Source organism: Hemiscyllium ocellatum, chromosome 20 (assembly GCF_020745735.1).
Source record: "Hemiscyllium ocellatum isolate sHemOce1 chromosome 20, sHemOce1.pat.X.cur, whole genome shotgun sequence".
NCBI lineage: Eukaryota > Metazoa > Chordata > Chondrichthyes > Orectolobiformes > Hemiscylliidae > Hemiscyllium > Hemiscyllium ocellatum.
In genome coordinates this window covers 28,041,713-28,063,115 of record NC_083420.1, presented here as the reverse complement: position 1 = coordinate 28,063,115, position 21,403 = coordinate 28,041,713, and the positions used below count along the sequence as shown (strand labels likewise).

The window sequence follows — 21,403 nt, the reverse complement described above, 5'->3', positions numbered from 1 at the left end:
AACAATAAATGCTGAAAAGCAGAATTACAAATGTAAAAGTGCAAAGTATGGGCAAAGGTATTTTCTTTCTAGGAGAAGAAACAGGGGAAGTTCAAAAAATCATATCTTGAAGATCTTCCTCATAATTTGATGGGAAATTCTCACGAAGAGCAGAATCTTCCCATATGGATCCTAAATCCAATGTAGAACTGACAGAACCAGTCACCTCTGATAGAGGGCATGTTAGTTTTTCTCATAAGCTAAGGTAGTTTTAAGTTCATTATATATGCATGAGGTGGGGTTTTTTTTTGCATAAATATAACGACAAATCTGATGGAACAGGGAGTCAGTTCTCACCCCAATTAGTAGCTTCCACAGTCAAATGTCCTGGAGACATTTTTAAAGGGCACCCAGGCAGCACTTCATTCACTGAATACATGTAACATCATTCAGCTTGTGTTGGTTCCCAACATTTCCCTCAAAATGCCTAAACAAAAGGGGAAAAACACTGGACACTGGGTTTAGCACTGACTAGCTGGAGCTTTTACTCCAGGGCATCCAGAAAAGTCAAGGTCCTCTTCCGCAGGGATGGCAACAGGAGACCAACTTGTCTCATCAAGGCAGCCTGGACTGAAGTAGAGGCACAGGCCAGTTCTTATGTGCTCCACAAGATAAGCAAGATCCAGTACACGAAAAGGATTATCTATCTCCTATGCTCCGCAAGGGTAATGGCATCATCTACTCACTACCAACTGACACTTATAGGTGCCTCACTCAGTCTAACTGTGCCAGTGTAAAAAGTTAAAAATCACACAACACCAGATTATAGTCCAACAGATTTAATTGGAAGCACACTAGCTTTCGAAGCGATGCTCCTTCATCAGGTGATTGTCCTTCATCACCTGATGAAGGAGTGTCGCTCCGAAAGCTAGTGTGCTTCCAATTAAACCTGTTGGACTATAACCTGGTGTTGTGATTTTTAACTTTGTACACCCCAGTCCAACACCGGCATCTCCAAATCATGTGCCAGTGTAGACATTTGTCAGATTGATCATCTGCATCTGTACTGTCATGTTTTTTTTTGGCCCACCTAAAAGACAATACAATCTCCTCTCAAGAACCTGGAACTCCCACCCTATCATGTTCACCTTTGCCTTCTAACTGGGCTTTACCCCATGCCATGCAGCACCATCATTCACAGCTACAGAAATAAACTTTTTATAACACCATTGGCACCACTGATATCTGGTTCTCTGTGCCATACCCAGCCTAGCCAGTAGCCAAAAATGACCCTGGACAGAAACATGCTGCTATATCCAACTTTCCATATTTAGATGGACAGTTCACCTTTCCCCTAGGCGAAAGTGAGGACTGGAGATTAGAGTCAAGATTAGAGTGGTGCTGGAAAAGTACAACAGGTCAGGCAGCATTGAAGGAGCGGGAAAATTGACATTTTGAGCAAAAGCATTCCTGGTAAGGGCTTTTGCTCAAAACGTCAATTTTTCCTGCTCATTGGATGCTGCCTCACCTGCTGTGCTTTTCCAGCACCACTTTAGTCTTGACCCCAGTGTACCTTCCCCACTGACTCTCCTCCCCCTGTGCTGCCTTCACTCTATCCTTTCCTTTAAGAGACATATACCTCTCATTTGCTGACTCCACCTACCCCAGCCCAGCCTTCTCCCTTGTGTTCCCTTTGTTCTTTCTGGACAATTTAATCTGCAACTCAATCATTGACCTTAACTTAAAACTGTATTGCTAGAAGGACAAAGCAGCTTACTCTGAAATCTTGAAAGGAGTCAAGCTTGCTAGGTGAACAATTCTGATATGCAGCCAGGTTTGTGAAGACAAGTATTCCTTAATTAGATGGTACTTAATTGGGATGAGGCATTTGATTCTGAGTTGCCTTTTAATGAGATGCAAATACATGGAGGCAAGCTTCCTGACTCTTCAGTTAGACATACTGACTCACCTTTTTAAGGTTGGAGAGCTTAATTGCAAAAATGTAATGTATTATCAAGATTCTGGTTTTGACTCTTGCTCAGTAAAATTCTCTTGCACACCAGTCTACCCAACTGACTCATTTCAACATGAATAAAACCGATGCCCCTAAAGATCTTAACTTGACAAGGCTCTGATGAATGGTTACAGTTATTAGGCTCTGGGAGCCCTTCTCTTCACATTAATAAGAAATTCTTTAGAGGAATTGCCTGTAATATTATAAAACATTCAGTGTTCTCATATGGAGTCTTAAGGGATATGTGAGTGGATAAAATCTGACAAATGAAGTATAATATGAAAAGTATGAAATTGTCCATTTTGGCTGGAAGAATAAAAAAGGATATTACCTAATTGGTGAGAGATTTCAGATGCTTGAAATTCAAGGGACCACTACATTCTCACAAAGTTTGGAAGCAGGTAACAACCAGTAATTAGGAAAGCTAATAGAATGCTAGCATTTATTGCGAGGAAAATTAAATACAAAAGGGAAGTTATGCTTCAGTTATATAAAGTATGGATGAGACACATCTGGAGTATTGCATACAGTATTGATCACCTTTTATTTAAGGATTTATATGCATTGGAAGCAGTTCAGAAAATGTAATACATTAGTAATGATTAATATCTGAGATGGGGAGGTTATCAAATGAGGAAAAGTTGAACATGTTAGGGTTTGTATCCAGTGGAGCTTAGAAGAGCAATAGGTGAGATTGAAGCAAATAAAATCATGAGGATTCTTGACATGGGACATGAAGAAGTGACAAAGACGATTGAAGGTAGAGCAGTGGAAGTTGTCCAAATGGACTTCAAGATATTCAACAAGGTTCTTCATGGTAGACTGATTAGAAAGGTTAGATCACATAGAATCCAGGGTGAGCTACCCAATTGGTTACAAAATTCGGCCTGAAGGTAGGAGACAAAGTGGTGGTGCAAGGTTGCTTTTGGCCTGTGACCAGTGGTGTGCTGCAAGCATCGGTGCTGGCTCCACCGCTTTTCTTCATTTATATAAATGATTTGGATGTAAATAAAGGAGATATGGTTCGTGAGTTTGCAGATGACACCAAAATTGTTGGTGTAGTGGATAGTGACAAAACTTATCTCGGCATACAATAGGACCTTGGTCAGATGGGCCAATGGACCGAGGAGTAACATATGGTTAATTTGAGATAAATGTTAGGTGATGCATTTTGATAAGGCAAATCAGGGTAGGACTTGTACACTTACTGGTAGGGCCTTGGTGAGTGTTGTCAAACAAAGGGACCCCAGGGGTGCAGGTGCATAGTTCCTTGAAAGTAGAGTTGCAGGTAGTGAAAAGGCATTTGACATGCTTGCCTTGATTTGGTCAGTGCATTGAGAATAGGAATTGGGAAGTCATGTTGTGGCTGTACAGAATATTAATTAGGCCACTTTTGGAATACTGCGTTCAGTTCTGGTCTCCCTACTATAGGAAAGATGCTGTTAAACTTGAAAGGGTACAGAAAAGATTTACAAGAATATTGCTAGAGTTAGAGGATTTGAGTTAAAGGAGAGGCTGAAGAGGTTGAGGCTTTTTGGCCTGTAGCATTGGAGGCTTAGGGGTGACCTTATTTTTAGAGGTTTATAAAATCATGAGGGATATGGATGAGGTGAATAGCTGAGATTTTTTTTCCCCAGAGGTGAGTCCAAAACTAGAGGGCATAGGTTTAAGGTGAGAGGAAAAAGATTTAAAAGGGACCTGAGGGGCAACTCTTTCATGCAGAGGGTGGTGTGTGTATGGAACTAACTGCCAGAGAGAGTGGTGGTGGGTATAATTAGAACATTTTTAAAATGCATCTGGATGGGTACATGAATAGGTAGGGTTTAAAGGGACATAGGTCAAATACTGGCAAATGAGACTAGATCAGTTTAGGATATTTAATTGACTTGGATGAGTTAGACCAAAGGGTCTGTTTCCGTGCTGGATATCTCTGACTCTAAGTTAAAAGGATATTTGGGAAAATTGTGGAAGAATCTATAACTAGGGGGTCACTGTTTAAAAATGAAGGGTCACAATTTTAAGACAAAGAAGAAGTTTTTTTCTCTCATGGAGGGTCATGGTCTCATAGATGTTGGAACTCTCTTCCTTTTAAAAGAATGTTTGAACACTTTAAGTCTGGGTAGATAGGTTCTTGACAAACAAGAGAGTGAAAGGTTATCATAAGTGGGCATGTGAAGTGATCAGATCAACTATGGTCTTTCTGATGACACAGCAGGCATAGATCTTTATATTTTGTGACAACTGCAGAGTTGGCACAGAAGTTCATGGGAATATCACTTACAGTAAGGTACATTTCAAAAGCTATTTATTGGCTAGACTACACTTTGAGACATCATGAAGACTTGAAAGGTACTATATAAATGTTTTCTTTTATATTTAACCTGTACCTTTTACAAAACCTGAAGAAAAATAAAGTTGGATATTTGTGATTGTTTGCTGGTATATTAGACTGTTCCTCAGACTGCTATTCATCATTGTAGATTAGACAAGAAAATTGACACCGACTTTATTATGTTAGCAAGTGTTGGACAATGTGCTTTCGCTTGAATACCTAATCAATCAAGACTTTTGTAATTGGGTGAATAGCTACTACCTCTTATCATCGTTTTGTAAGAAGGTTTTGATCTGTTAATCTGTTGTCAGAAAGTTTCACTGACAGATGCCAAAAGAGTAGGTTATGCAGAACTCTAAATATAATCTCAGCCCAGTCATTACTGGGTCAGGATAACCAATCATAAGACTTCAACAATTTAACCACACAGATCCTTACCTTTATATTTTGTGACAACTGCAGAGTTGACGCTGAGCGGTTCATGGAATGTCACCTGCAATGAGGTGCTACTGGCTACAGATAACTGCACGTGGGTTGGTGCTTCTGGAGCTCCTGTATCCGGGACAAGAACAATTGTTTATCAATTAAACCTTAATAATAAGGTATCAAAACAAGGTGCAGAATGGCTGATGCTGTGAAAGGATTCAATAGATGGCTCCAATACATTGATAAGGTATATTGTAGAATATGTAGTTGGTTTGAACCCAATGATAACACCTCATACATGACATAACCAACAGAAGGAAGGGCAAAGCAATGGCTAAACATCCTTGAGGTAGTCCTGCACTGAAAAAGTCAGTGTCTATGCCACCAACTAGCTGCATGTTTGGTAACATATTACAGTATAACTCAGTCACAATTTTCTTGCTAATGTAAAGCCTACTCAGATGCTGTTCTTCTACAAGATGCAGGTGTATCTATCTCTGTCTATATATGCTGCCATGTGGATTCTAGCAGATTGGTCATATGTGCTTCCAATCCCTCCATTACTCCCTATTTTCTGGGCACAAAGATTAGAATCATTGAATGAAACAGCACCGTAAGAGGTCATTTAGGCTATTCTGCCCCTGCATTTTCTCTGAAGACTGTTAAATGTAGTCCTAAAGGTATTTGTGAATTGCTTAAAAATTACAACTTGCTGCATATTTGTCTCTCCTATCCTGACGTCGCAGATTTCCATGTTCAACCACCAAGAATGGCCCAGCAGTAGTAGGTCTCCTAAAGGACATAGCTGCTACACTGTGGGTCTGTGGCAGGTGGTGAGGGAACCATTTAGAAGGGAAAAATAATTTGACCTCCTCCTTTCCAATCTGCTGGCTGCAATTGCATATGTTCATAAGTATCAGTAAGAATAACCACTGTTCAGTTCTTGTGGAGATGAAGTCCTGAGTTCACATTTTGTTCCATTGGGTGTGTCACTATCACCAGGTTAAATGGGATAGACTTTGAACAGATGTCTCAACTTGAAACTGGACATCCATGAGACGCTGTGGGCCATCAACAGCAGAAATGCATTCCAGCACAAATGTGCAACATCATGACCCAGCATATACCATCACCACACCCCGTCCCCGTCCCTCAACCACTACCATCAAGTAAGAGGAGCAAGCCTGGTTCAATGAAGAGTGCAGGAGGGCATGCCAGGAGCAGCACCAGACATGCCTAAAAATGAGATGTTGACCTGGTGAAGCTATCAAATAGGATTACTGGCATGCCAAACAGGATTAGCAGCAAGTAATAGTCGGAGTTAAACTATCTCACAACCAACGGATCAGATTTAAGCTCAGTCATCAATGATATTGGGCAATTAAACAACTCATTAAAGGAGGAGAAGGCTCCATAAATATCCCCATCCTCCATTATGGAAGAGCCCAAAACAGCAATGCTGAAGCATTCACAGTCAGAAGTGCCAAGTCGATGATTTATCTCAGCCTCTTCCAGTGGCCCCCACAATTATAGATACAATTCTTTCGCTAATTTTATTGATGCCACGTGATATCAAGAAAGGTTGGAGGGACTGGATACTGCTAAGGCTATGGGTCCTGACACTATTCTGGCAATAGTACTGAAGACTTGTGCTCCAGAACGTATCACTTCCCCAGCCAAGCTGTTTCAGTACAGCTACAACACCGGCATTTACCAACAATGAGAAAAATTCCTCAGTATGTTATGTACACAAAAAAGCAGAACAAATCCAACTTGGGCAATTACTGCCCCATCAGTCTATTCTTGATCAGTAAAGTGATAGGTGTCATCGATAATGTTATCGAGCAGCACCTACTGAGCAAGAATCTGCCATGGCCACTCAGCTCCTGATTTCATTCCAAACATGTTCAAATATGGACTAAAGGACATAATTCCAAAGAAGAAGTGAAAGTGACGGCCCTTGACATCAAGGCCGTATTTGACCGAGTGCCGCATCAAGGAGTGTGAGCAAACTGGAATCAATGTGCATCGGGGTAAAATCTCTGCTGGTTGGAGTCAAACTTGGCACAAAGGATGATTGTTGTGGTTGTTAGAAGTCAGTTATCTCTGTTCCAGGACACTCTTTTCAGAAATTCCTCAGGGTAATGTCCAAAGCCCAACCATCTTCAGCTGCTTCATCAATGACTTTCACTCCATCATATGGATAGAAGTGTGCTTGTTCGTTGATGATTGCTTAAGGTCTAGCACCATTCATGAGTCCTCAGATACTGAAGCAGTCCCTATTCAAAGATCTAGACACTATCCAGGTTTGTACTAACAGATGCAAATAGTGTTTGCATCTCACGAATGTCATGCAATGACCATCACTAATAAGAATCAATCTAAATACCACCCCATGACATTTCAATGGTGTTGCCATTACTGAATCTCCCACTATTAACATCCTGAGTGAATCAGAAGCTAGGAATACTGCGGAGAGTTACTTACTTCCTGACTCCCCAAAACTTGTTCATCGCCTATATGGCACAAATCAAGAGTGTAATGGTATATTCCCCTGGATGGGTGCAACTCCAACAACACTCCAGAAGATTGACATCATCCAGGACAAAGCAGCCCATTTGATTGGTACCACATCCACAAGTATCCACTCTGTCCACCATTGACACTTACTAGCAGGAGTGTGTACCATCCATGAGATGCACTGTGGAAATTTGTCATGGATCCTTAGACAGGGCCTTCCAAACCATGACCATTTCCATCTAGAAGAATAAGGCCTCAGATGCATGGGAACACCACCACCACTTGCAAGTTCCCTTCCAAATCACTGACCATCCTGACTTGGAAATATATTGCCAATCCTTCAGTCTGCTGTGGTGGAATTTGAACCTGGGTCCCCAGAACATTACTTGGGTCTCTGGGTTAAGAGTCCAGTGATAATACCACTAGGACATTGCCTCCCAATCATGTTGGTGTTTCTCATTTCTCACCAAAATTAATAATTTCTCTGCTTTAAATTACGTTTGCTATGTGTGAATAACCAATAGGAAACATTGGCCTAAGGATTAAAGGTCACTTGGTTTAAAATGATTTGACCTTTAATCTGGTTAGGGACTGGAATTCACTGACTGAAGAGGTGCTGGAAGAAAAAGCTGTCACTACATTTAAAATATGCTCTTGAAATACTATAACCTTCAAGGCTACTGAGGAAGAACCGAAAAATGGGTTTTGGCTGGATTTTTCTTTGGGTGGCTCAGATACAAGGGGCTGAATGGTCTCCTCCTGTGTTCTCAATTTGCTATGTTTTTATGTTTATGAAGTGGTTGACGTTATGTCGCAAATAATGTGGTTGGAATATATTTTTACTGTAGTTGGAATCCGAGTTTGAGTTTGCAGTATTTGTGTTGCTAAGCAACAACTGTGAGCAAGATAGTAGCTGAGCTATTTCTCGTTGTCTTCTTGAAGGATAATCTTTTACATTCAAGGAAAATAAACACATGTCAGTATTTCTCTTGCTTTTTCTAACAATGTTATCAATTCACTTATGGCATTGTTTGTTACTTTGTGTGATCAACCATACTGAAATCAATTATGCAGCAAAAAATAAAGTTAATTCAGTACCTCCTTGTCTGTATGTCCCCATTGTACATTACCTGCAACTATCCTGGAAACTTACCATCTGTAACCAGAATAAAAATGCAGTATTTTCGTTTAGGACAATCTGTCACAGCCATGCACTTCCAATGAGGAGCCCACAGATTTCACACCCAGGAAGCCTGCCAGCCCAATCTGTCCACATCACTTACATTGCTTGTGTACAGGCTCATAAAAATGAAACTTTGCCAAGTTGAGATTGTTCTTCTCAGTAATTAGGCATGAGATCAGCATAGCTGCTCTGTACTGCATTGAATTTGTTGCCTACTAAGTGCAGAGTGAACTGCCCACAGAAATGGCTTTAACATATAGATTCTGGATGAATGAAGTCACTGGGAGTCAGTGGCTCATGGTTATACAGCATGAGAAATTGCAGAGGAAAACAGCATCTGTGTATTTTGGTCCATGACACTCACTTGCATGCTCAAAGCCAGCTTTCATCCGTTTGAACAGTCTGTAATGCCACTCCCAGGCTTTCAGCTGTTTCTCTTTGTCTGTGTAATTTGCATTTGGTGTCTCATTCAGTACCTGTGTGGTTAACTCACTCACACGCTGCTCAGACTCTCGCACCAACGTTGCCAAGTGTAAGGCCCGACTCTCCAGACTCACAACTGCAAAGGGAAATTAACAACAACTGGTGAGCATTAAACCTTTCCTGAATTATGGCAAATCATCTCTACCCCATTTTGAACACCACTTTGGCAAGTTAAGAGCAAAACTTCTCTGATTACTCTCCGAGGTAAAGCAACTTTTTTGAGCAACAGGGAGACAGCTTGACATCTTTTACATTTTGTGTACAAATTGTTGCCTATCAAAAAAATTGAGTTGTGATAGAAGATTTATATCTATTTTAATATCATTCATTTTTGAGTTGGGTTTTTGATCTGAGCAAGTGGGATTTCCTGCATGCCTACAGTAGTTTGATTCTTAATTTCTAAGTATTTCTGTAGCCAGTCTGAGAGAGAGACTTCGAGAGGCTAATGGGAATTTGTTTACATTTTGAGAGTTTACAAATGAGCAAAGTGAACTGATTAGTGTATTAAGTTTTTAAATAGAATATTCTGGACATTGTTTGTTTGGGACTAGAGGAAACACCAATAGCTTTGGAGACCAAAAAAGCTGTTTTTCTTTAGTGTCAGTTTGGACAGCTATGCAGGGTATGCTGGATGTGTAAAGCAGTCACTCTTGAACAAGGGAGAAGATAGTTTAAAAGTGTTTGTTTGGTTAAAACCTTGGAGATGTTATTTCAAGCAGAGAAAATGTAAGCTTAATTATATGATAAATCAAGGAAGAGGCTATTAGATTCTTACAATCGTATTCCCCAAGAATTCATTGTTAGGACTTTGCTGTGTAAACCACAATTTCAAACTTTGATGATACTAAACTTGGAGAAATGACCCACACTGAGGATAACATCAATTAAAAATAGCAGAAGATAGATAGGCCAGTGGAAATGGCAAATCTGATGTTTCTTGGCTATCTATTAAGCTTAAGTGAACCAGAACTATATGAAACCTTTAACCTTAACTGAGAGTTTGCAACGTTTTCAGTGTTCCAGAAGTAGGTAACCACCCCAAGGAAATTTTAATTTCCTGGGTGATTCCCACAGAGTCTGCTGCATGGTCCTGACATGTAACTCCAGAAAACATTGCCACAATGACTATTGCCCCTATCAGATTTTCAAGCTCTATAACTCTGTACTCTACAGTATATTTTAACTCCATGTCTATAAATCTCTTCAGATTTCCAATTAAAATACAACATTTTTGCATGCAATGCTTCAGGAACCATAAAATCATGGAGAGTCAATATTGCAAGTTTTTTTTTGTTTTTTCCTTTTTTCTTCTTTTAAACCTCTTCTCCAAAGACTCCTGTTGGGATGCATGGAATTACTCTTCCGTACTTTCAACACTTGAGTATTTCTTTGCATGGAAATCCAGATTCCAAGTGTGGCACTGTATGTTGTACAGCTGTCTCTCAGTTGCGAAGACGTAAACAAAGTTTAGTTCAACAATGATTGCTTACAATGAGTTCACAAGCTGAGTTGTCGTAAGATTTTCTGAGTGCAGTACACAATAGAAAAATGAGGATGAGGCGAGGATGGATGTCTTTTAACATCTTATTTAAGACAGTAAGCACTAAAGGACATAGCAACAGATATTTTGGAAACCTTAAGTTAATTTTGTGGATGTTTGATCAGTTTCAAAGGTTTCTTTGTGTGTATGCATATTTCAGTAAGTCAACATGGTACCTCATTGAAAAAATTACATAAAAGACATATTTGGATATAGTGGGTAATTTAACCCAAGCAAGGGGATTGTTGTAATTCCAAATGGGAGTCAAATACCTTGGACTATGCTGAAATTAAGGAGAACTTCAACTCATGGAATGACTAAAAATGAAACCACACTGAGGACAATGCTTGCATGTCTGTGCATTCTGCATAGCAAGTTCTCCACCTTAGCAGCTGCAGAATGAAGATCTTAAGTGGGTATTAATCATCCTCTTAATGGCTTCAGTTTTAGAAGGACTAGAAGGTCATCGTGAAGTCCAGACTTCATGGAGCAGAGGCAGTAAAGAAGATAGGTCCCCAGCTTCCACAATCCCACCCAACTGATACTCGTCCACCATCAAACGCCTCGGGGAAGGCATTCCTATACAAATATATAAATTCATTCACTCATGATTGCCTCAATAAAAGGAATTAGAGTGTCTTATTTCCATATGAAAGAAGCTGACATCATCTACTAAGAATTGAAATTCCCATTGGACTTACAGTGTGGGCTCTCCTTAGCTCCAGCCTGCAGAAGCATCTTGGCCATGGGCACATTGTTAGTCATTATTGCAATGTCCAAAGGCATCAACCCTTCACTGTTTGGTGTGTTCAAATCCAGTTCCTCTGTGCTGTAGAGATTTAGGAGCATCTGGACAGCATCAAGATCCTGCTGTTCCACAGCCTCAAAGACCGCCTCATTACCATGAAAATTCTAAAAAATGAAATAGGAAATTTTTTTTCACAATTTGATCTTGTGCATAATATATTTGGTGAAAGCGACTATGTGGAAGTTTCACTACTGGTAGCGTCTGTCTACTGCTGTCATCACTTCAAGTTGTAATTGGTTTAAGCACACAGATCAGGTTTCATTGCAACAGCTGCCCACAATGTACACTCCACTCTCAAACAGAAGCCAAGAACTCTGCTCCGGGAAGCCTCACACGCTGTGAACAAAGATTGTGCACAGCATGGCACTCAACTTGAAACCGTAACCTGAGCAATTGGTGAATTACTACGATATTTCAATAGGCTGCCATGTTATATTTTTATACTTATCTACAATTGTATGTAATACTGGATTTATCAGCTTATACATCATTGAATGCCACCCACCTATCTCCATGTGGATCAAATGTATTCTGGGTATTTTCTAATCAATTTGTTCAGAGATATTATTTTACAGTTCTGGAGAAGATGGAACCTCAACCCTAAATATTTTGCTGACATGTAGGGACAAAAAATTGGGAGATGAAACTTTTTTATGCTTTGCTTCTGTGCCAGTGTTACCACATTAATAAGAAACGGGAAAGGTTTGTTTTTATTTCACTCGTGGGAAGTGGATGTTGCTGGCTGGGCCAATGTTTATGGTGTGTCTCTAGATTCCCTTGAAAGTGATGGTTAACTGCCTTCTTGAACTGTTATAGTTCATGTGTTATAGGTAGGCTCACAATGGCAGAAATGTCTACATCAGCAATAGACAGACATGCACACATACAGGATATCCTACCAGAATTTGCTCCACCGCTTCCACACAGCTAATGCCTTGCAGAGATATCAAACATCACATTACTGTTAACATTTTAAATAGACTTTTTTTTACAAACTTCCTTCCAATGCCTTACCTTTAGTGAGGTAATTAGAAGCGTAATACTTTTGATTATTATGCAGTTAGTGCTGCATCAAACAAATAAGTCTCACTCTACATTGTCCCATTAAACTTTCCAGGGGCATGTACAGCATACATTTAGATATATAGTAAAGCTTTCTCTACTGTGTTCTAACACTCAGGATGGCACAACATGGGTTAGATACAAAGTAAAGCAAAGGACTTGTCTGATCCAACATTCTTAGGTTAGATACAGAGTAAAGTCTGCCTTGCTCTCCCCTAAAATGCACCCAAACTAGATAACTTGTGCACTGGAGAGTTCCTTGGACTGATACACACTTTCTTTCATCAATGACCTGCATGGGCCAGGCTCACTTGGATTCATAACAGATCTTTCAATGCCTCATGAAATTACTTGTGTTTTATTTTATATGTCAAAACATACATAGGGTTAAGTTGATTATGAATAATTGTTTTTTGCTATACGTTTGCATATGTAGCTAATAGCTGCTGCTAGAACTGGTGAGTTTCTCCAGTACTTTGTTTATATTTCATATAATGCCTCATTGTGTGTCACCTTCTTTAAGTATATATTAGCTAATATACACATCATAGGTTAAGAAAAAGGTAAATCATTCGAAATCTGGTTTGCTGTCATGTCTTTTAGGATAAGATTCTAACCTTTACATTGGTTATCTATTCAATGCAAACATCCTAGGCATCTCTTTTCAGCACGTCTGAATTACAAACACTGATCTATATTCTGAGTTTCACTATATTATTTTTTTCTTTCCCAAAGACAAGATTATGATGGAGCTCAGTAAGCAAGGTACGGTTTCAAAGCATCTCTTCAAGTCTTGTTTCGTGCTACATTCTACATACTGGACAGGTAAAGGTATGCTGCACTTTGCAGGGGCAATTGAAATTCATTACAGGAGTGGTTGGAGACATTGGGTTAACCCAATGTTTTGGAGAAAAATTGTGGTGTCCAGCCTAAAAGTAGTACTTCTGCTCAGGGACACATCAAGTTATCTTGTGATTTCATGCTTCTCAGCTCATTGTAGTGGTCCAATACCAAATCTTATGGGCAGGCAGGAATTTTTGAAGGCTGTCAGGACTTCTCAGCTCCCAAACAGAGCTTCTCTCTCTGCAAGCCAGGAACACCACTGAACTTGGTTGATTTGCTCTCACCCACCCATAGGAATATCTAAGACCAGGTAGAAAGTGGCTCCATATTTCAGTAATGTTCTCAATGTTCTCCTGAAGGTGACAGCAGCAGTTTTTCTGATGTCAAAAGTGCTGGATCAAGGTTACTGCAAACATTAACATTCATGGGAAGCTCCAAAAAACCTGGCTCCAGTGCCACAAAGGATGTAAAATTTGCTATGCTTGATCAAGTGTTGTGAAGGTGGGTAGTGTAGTTGTAGATTGGGAGACAGCAAGTTAGAATTTGGTGTTTGTAAAATTGTAGAAGGGTGGGGAAAGCAGTATTATTTTGGTGCTTAAAGTTAAAGTGGATGTCTGTGATCAGCTTTAAAGTTTGCAGGAGCAGTGAGCACCTGAACTAAAACATTGTATTTAAAAAGTCATACAGTTAGCAGGCCAAGCATCAGTTTTTATCATGATAACAGGTTTTAAATTTAGCCAATCAATTCAAACCAGGCACTTAGATACCAAAAACCTATTAAATTTAAATTTGATTATTTCAACAACATAGGACAAACCCTATTGTAAGAAACTGATATGTCATCAAATGTACAAAAGAAGCGGGCAGTTGGATAAAGACCACAGAGCTAACTGCTATCCGCCAGAGTTAACAGCTCTCAGCTCTTGAGAGAGAAATTGGCTCTCAGTCATCTGTGTATTTGAGAAAGCACGATCTAAAACATAATGGTACCATTGACAAGAAAAGGTGTTCCTGACAGAAGAATCAGAAGAAATATTCCTGGCAGAAGATCAGGAGGTGTTCCTAATAGAAGAAGACACAAAACATTCTGGAAGATGCATAATCTGTCTATAATTTCCAGAGACTAAATTCTGTTTCTTTTGTATATGCTTGCAACTTGTATTTATTGGAACAGCATACCATTAGAATTTTGTTTTGTTCAGGAATAGTTAGTTAGTATTTAAAAGCGATTTATTTGGTTTGTTAATTGTTGAGTTAATTTGTTCATTCTTAGAGTTAGATAAATAAATTGTTACTTGTTGATTTTAAAGTGAGTGTCAGGGATTTATTTAACCATAGAAGTTGCTGAAAAGCAGGTTACACCACTTTTCATAGTCTTTTTACAGATTACAGGGAGAGGTGCTCAGTGTTTCATGTCTTGGAGAGGAGTCAACCTTTGCTTTATAACACAGCATAAGTGGCACTGTCTGCTCAATGTTAACTCTCATACCATGGGGCATGAAACATTATGAAGTTACCACTTCTAAGGACCTTCACACAACATTTGGTACAGGCATCTCCATCAAATGCCTCATCTGCATTAAATAGTTCCAAGTGAACGAAAGCTACCAAGGTAGCACTGCTTCCAGCACAGTGGTCCTGTTCTCACCACAGTTAAAGCATAAAAGCAGTGACAATTTTCAGCAGCTTAGGCAGCTTCAGGCCATTGAATTTTCATCACACCCACAAGAACTTATACATATTATATGTTTTTACCAAATGATGGCATGGGACTAAGTCACAACCACAAAAGGTGGCTTTGGCCAGAACATCTCATAGATTTGTTAATCACATACATCATGCCATGCCACATTAAAACAAAATACTGCAAATATTTTGAAATAAATATTTCTGAAATAAAAAAAACAAAGTATGGGAGAAACTCAGCAGGTCTGGCGGTTTCTATGGAGAGAAAAACTGAGCTAATGAATCAAATCTAATAACTCCCTTGTTCAGAATCTCTCTTCACAGATGCTGTCAGAACAGTTGAGTTTATCCAATAATTTCTGTTTCTTTTTCATATAATGCCTTATTTTAATGCTTTTCATCTACTCTAACTATTCGATGAAGCAGAAGCATCTTCATTCAGACCTCTGAACTTCTCAAATGTCTCAGACCACATTCTCTTCATTCATAGTACGTATCTATGAATGCAGAGGAAGTGCTCAAGTAATCATGTTAATGTCTCTTCTCCTTCACACAGAGAGAGAAGCATTAAGAATGTGCATAATAATAGACATGAGCATGCCCAGATTGTTGCGGAGGTGGAGTATCCCTGATGTAATGTTCCTGACCCCTTTTGACAATCATGCAGTGAATGTTTATGCTTTTCTATGCAAACTCTGGAGCTCACTTCAATAAGCAAAATAGCAGTGGCCCATTCCCATGGCCCAAGTCCAGCAGAATCTCCAACATCACCTCTGAGAAGGAACAGTTGGCTGTCAGAAGATGCACCATCAAGGACAATTTATCTAGAATAAGCAAGGGCTCAGATTTTGATGAGCACAGTGTTGACACTAGCCCATAGCTAGCACAGCAAGTTACTGCTGAGGCTTCTGACACTCTGAGGAATGCTAGGGAACAGGCCCCTGCTAGGCCCACTTACAGAAAATGAGCCTCTGGACTTAGCCATTTAATGAAATGGCTAAGTTGTACCATTAAGTGGGACGGAATGTCTGGCAGATTCACCAGAGATCATGTGCACACTGGAGTGAAAGGCAGAGAAATTTGCTCCAGTTCTGTCTGAGGTTGTGCCTCCAGTATATCAGTGCATGGATGCCTTCATTGACTAAGTGGTGGCCACTGTGGAGAGCCAGATTCAGTACGGCAAGCAGTTCTTCTGAATATGCACATAAATCATGCTTACACATAGTCATGTTCTAAGCTAGATGTGTGGATTTGGAGAATCACTCAGTATTGTGTAAGTCCTCCCCATCTATTCAGTAGATGTATACATTCAATGGCTAGGCAAGAGGGACCAAGGCATGTTGACCTCCCTCCAGGTTCTCCATCTCCAAAGGATGAGGCAATTACCATTATATACTGACAAAGGGGGAACAGAAAAAGCCTGCCACCAAGGACTACCATCTTAGGGTATTCCAAGTGTGCTTTGTCTATCCACCTTCACTCTGCCAGAGATCTAATCATCTCCATCAACTTAGGGTGAGGAGGTTAGACCTACAACTACATAGGAAATCCCCAGCAGGCTAATACCTTCAAGGTCTCAGACTAAGGGGAACCAAGTAGAACCAACACTGTTTACAAATATAACACTTTTTATACTCCATTAGTATGGTCTCTCCTTCTGTTAAGGTTTCTGATTGACTATCTTTCTATTCTAGCAAACATTGAAGAATGTTGATCATTATACGTGATCAATGTATATATGTGGAAAATCGAGGCTTCTAGTCTGTCTTGCCCTCAGAAAGGAACTTGAACACATGAAAGTATGATCTTAAGCTAAATATGTGGACTTGGAGAAACACTCAGCACAATCTCTGCAATAAAGGAATGCCCCTTGCTTAATGACATTTGAGGGATGTGTGCACATCTTCCCTAACCCTCCAACTGCTAGTATACCAACCCCTCCACCAATGCACTGACCATAAAATTGAAGAGGAGGTCATCAAAGCAAAGCTTTAAAAAAACAAACATTTTTATTGAATGGCTAACAAATAATCATAAAATCTCAATGTAAGAAATCAAACATTCCTTTCAAGGCAAGAACATGTCTCAGCCACAGATAGCTTCTAGTTCTGACTATCCGCATATATCACTCCAATGTCATTTAGTCTCAAATTTGGCCTCTGTTAAGTTCTCTCAAGACTGTCTGTCATACCTCCATGCTCCCTGACTTCTTTCGCAACAGGATTATCAGTTTCATCTCCCTTTGCATCTACACTGCCTCTGCCTCTTCTTCCACTTTATGGAATGTGAATCTGGCTCATCTGTTCATGGAATAAGTTGCTACCATGTCACTGAGTAGGTTGTGAAGAACAACACAAACAACAAATATTCTGGACATATGGTCTAGCAAGTACTGGAGTGCTCTTCCTGAAATGTCTAGGCAACAGATGTGCATTTTCATACCTTATGATGTAGGAGCAAAAGTAGATCATTTAGCCATCACATCTGCTCCATCATTCAGTGAGGCCATGGCTGATTGATTATATTCAACTCCACGTTTTTTCTGTTTCTTTCCCCATAATCCTTAAATCTCTCGCTAATTAAAAGTGTTTCTATCGCAGCCTTGAAAAATCAGCCTCTACAGCCCTTTTTTAATAAAGGATTATTACGTTTAGGACCCTCTGATAGAAAAAGATCTTCCTCTTCTCTGTCTATAATACAGGATCATTAACTCCGAGATTAAACTCTCTTGGTCTAGACTCTCCCACAACAGTAAACAATCTCTCCACATCTCTATCCTGTCAAACCCCCTAAGAATCTTATCTGTCCCAATAAGGTCACTTCCCATTCTTCTAAACTTCAGGCTTAACCTATTCAACCTCTGTTCATAAGGTATGGAGAGCCTCTCTTCTGCAGATTATTTCCAATGTCAGTATATCTTTCTTTAGATTAGGAATCCAAAACTGTTCACAGTACTCTAGGCATGACTTAACTAGTGCATTGTACAATTTTAGCAAGATTTCCTATCTATATACTTCTTTCCCTTTAAAAGAAAGGCCACCCTATGACCTGCAGAACTTGTATGCTGGCTTTTTATGGCTTATGCATGAGAATCCCCAAACCCCTCTGTTCTGCAGATTTATTCAGTATTTCTCTATTTTAATGACATTTAGCTCCTCCATTTTTTCCTGCCAAAGTGCATAATCTCATATTTTCCCCATGTTATATTTCATAGATAAGTTCTTGTCCTTAAATCAATAGACCAGTGGACCAATTCTGGTGAATGTATATGCAGGAAAGTACTGCTGTTCAGTTTGGATGTTCGAAATGGGGTCATTAGCCATGCCTTCTGAGAGCACTCCTTGTGACCAATGAGTCATGCCTGGAGATGGTACGAGGTGGGTGAACATTTGTGGAATTTGGAAGTTGTGTGGAATTTAGATGTGTAAATGTCCTTGGATAAAATTGCACACCTGCAGAAATTGGCACCTGTGATCACACATGAGCTGTAAATTGAGATTCTTAAGGAATATGGTTGGATGGTGCCACCAAAAGCTTTGAATGCCATGTGTGAATTCAATAGCTTCATGTGCCTAAAGGAATCTAGTGATGGAGGCAAATCCAATGGCTCAGATAACTTGGCTCTCTGGATCCACAGTGATTTGTACAGACCCATTTGCTTTCCTGAGAAGGGCACTTGTAACCTCCATGAATTTACTTGTGGATGGTCATTAGGGAGATGCCACACAAGTTACTAGTTGAGATCTTTAAGGAGCTGGTGGCAAGAAAGTTCAAAGCCACTTTGATCTTCAGTGCCACAGGCACAATGCTTCTTCCCAAGCCAAGCCATTGCAGATCTTCCTGCAGGAGGTGCAGATGTAGGTGACAGCATACCTAGCCATGCAAAGATGTCTGGCATTGGCGTTGACCCATCTGCAGATAGCTGAAACACCAGTTACAGTACACAGCTCAATGGTATTGAAGACCATGGTTCCACTGTTCAGGTGCTGCTTGATAAGTGTAGGCTACACAGCTGGAGCCTCTGAAATATTAGCCTCTGGTGCTGCTGGTGTTGGGCATCCCTTCACCTTCTCCTACTTTGTAGATGCACCAAAGCCAATAAAACTACTGGGTATAGCTGGCCAAACAGAAAACAAAAGTGTGCGTAAATTTTTATTTTAATTCATTCAGCTGCAATACTGTCCGACCAACCTATACTTTCTTTCCATCACTGCACAGGATTGACTCCTTTCTTCTGGTATTCCCTAGTAACTGTGGCCCTATTCAGAATTCCACTTGACCTTCCTCCTAATCCACCTCACCCTGCTCCCCATTTCCACCCTTAGCCATGCACTACCGCTTGTTAGTTCAGCTACTCCTTCACCCTCACTGCACAAGTTTATTACCTCAGAGAAGTCCCTATTCTCAATATGCAACTCCCAACCTTTCTTGATTGTCCTATGTCCATACCATCATGGATCTCCCCTCTGCCTCCCAGTTGTCTGCCCCTATTCCCCAGTAATCTTCTGGCACCTCTAATAATCATTCTTTAAGTTTGACTCCCTTACATACCTTCCTATCTTTATCTACAACGTTTCTATTGAGCCCCTGTTTTGTTGAGCCTATTTTAATTTGAGCCCTCATTCCCTGCTTAGTCAGGTTTGCTAGCTTTGTGGCTTTCTTGCTTTGGGCAGTCTGGATGGGCCACACAGTCTTTATACATCAGCAGATGACAGAGTGGTTCTGACTGATATCTCTGAAGAGCTGCATTGACTAGGCAGGTTGCATCCTTTAAGTTGAAATGTTTAATAACTTGTATACAAAGGAACCATGCTATTGAACTAGTGTGTACTTACCAGAGCTTCTAGGAAAAAGTCTGCATCACCAGGTATAAGCCTCATTTTACCGTTGGGTTTGTAAATACTTGATTTTCTTGCTGAACAAGTTTGCACTCGTGAATGCATTTTCAGCAGTTTGGCATGTTACTATGGCTTGATAATGAATGCTAAAGAGATTCCTGATGATCATGATCAGGAAGGTCAAACTACCTGAAAGATACTGAGAACTTAATACAACAACTTTAACCTGACCTTTTAGTCTGCTGCCCAGCTAAGGTTCTCTCCAGCTTTAGGAAATGCTCCAATGGGTGCACAAGATTCAATCCACTGAAACTGTCCACAGAGAACAGCACTATAGCATAAACATAAAGAATATGTATTGTGAACTGACTGTTAATCCTTTTTTTGACTTTTGGACCCATTTAAAATTTAAACCAATTGTAAAGTTTGACGATTCTAACCCAAATGCACTGCTGTGAATAAACTATTGTCACAACTCAGTGCATCAGCAGGGCTCTGTCATTTCCATCCACTACACATTCTACCGCCATCAATTAGAATCTTTAAACTTCCTTACCACACAAGACTTCCGCTGCTTATTCTTTTCATTCCGTCCTATCAAGTTTGTTTCATCAAATGAAGTATAATTAACTTTGAATTTTCCCGATAGATTTCGGTATAACCTCTTTGCTGCATTAGGAGAGGATGGAGAGACTAGCTTCTTCCCATGAATCAGTTGGAGATCCCGCATCTGCTGTGTCATCTTGGGAGATGAGGACCTATCAGCAAAGCAACAAAAAGGTACAAATGGTAATGCATACAGTTACTGAGAATCTCTGGTCTCTCAGGATTAGTGAGTGGCAATCTCTTAATATCATTGCTGTACTATGCTGTAGATTTTTTTTGATTTAGATTAGATTTCCTACAGTGTGGAAACAGGCCATTTTGCTGAACCAGTCCACACTGACCCTCCAAAGAATAACCCACCCAGACCCATTCCCCTCTGACTAATGCACCTAACACTATTGGCCATGCTAAATTGCCCATCAACCTGACCTGCACACTTTGCAACTGTGGGAGGAAACCGGAGCACCCAGAGGAAACCCATGCAGACACTGGGAGATGTGCAAACTCCACACAGACAGTCTACACATAGTCAATAGCATGTACCTTCCCACATTTGGGTCACCAATTCAATACTGATTTCTATACTCACTGCTAATTTTGTATTTTCTCAGCACTCTGCACATAATTTATCATCTTAATCATGCTGCACATTACATTGTGTCCTTGTTCCCTAAACATAGAAATATACTATCAGGATTAGGCATTCAGCCAGTCCAGCCTGCTCCACCATTCAATTAGGTCATGAATGATTATTTACGTCCAAGCCCCTTTCCCATATAAATCCCATATCCCTTAACGTTATTAACTTCCAGAGATGTATTCATTTCTGTCTTGAACATACTCAGTGATTTTAACTTCCACAGCCTTAGGGCGGAGAATTCATAAGGCAATCTTCCTCCTCGTTCCCCCACCACCCCTCTTCCCCACCCCACACCAGCTTACCACCATCACTACCATTACTACTGACCCCCTGCAGTCCACATACAAAATTGATCAAATTTCTCAGTCTTCAATCTAATCCTTATCTGAGATAATCTCCCTATGTTCTATATTCACCAACCATGGAATACATCTTATTTACAT

The 21,403-nt window shown here is 40.1% G+C and overlaps 1 protein-coding gene across 1 annotated transcript in view; it reads right to left on the bottom strand.

Annotated features, from left to right (window-relative positions):
* Positions 1 to 20,456, bottom strand: part of LOC132825590 (ankyrin repeat and fibronectin type-III domain-containing protein 1-like) — a 117,300-nt gene extending 96,844 nt beyond the window's left edge. Inside the window, exons 1-4 of the mRNA XM_060840970.1 lie at positions 20,271 to 20,456; positions 11,179 to 11,389; positions 8,819 to 9,013; positions 4,764 to 4,877 (exon numbers count right to left, since the gene is read on the bottom strand). Of these exons, the coding sequence (XP_060696953.1) occupies positions 4,764 to 4,877; positions 8,819 to 9,013; positions 11,179 to 11,389; positions 20,271 to 20,456 (706 nt within the window). The remainder of the gene's footprint in view (positions 1 to 4,763; positions 4,878 to 8,818; positions 9,014 to 11,178; positions 11,390 to 20,270) is intronic.
* Positions 20,457 to 21,403: the final 947 nt, after the last annotated feature.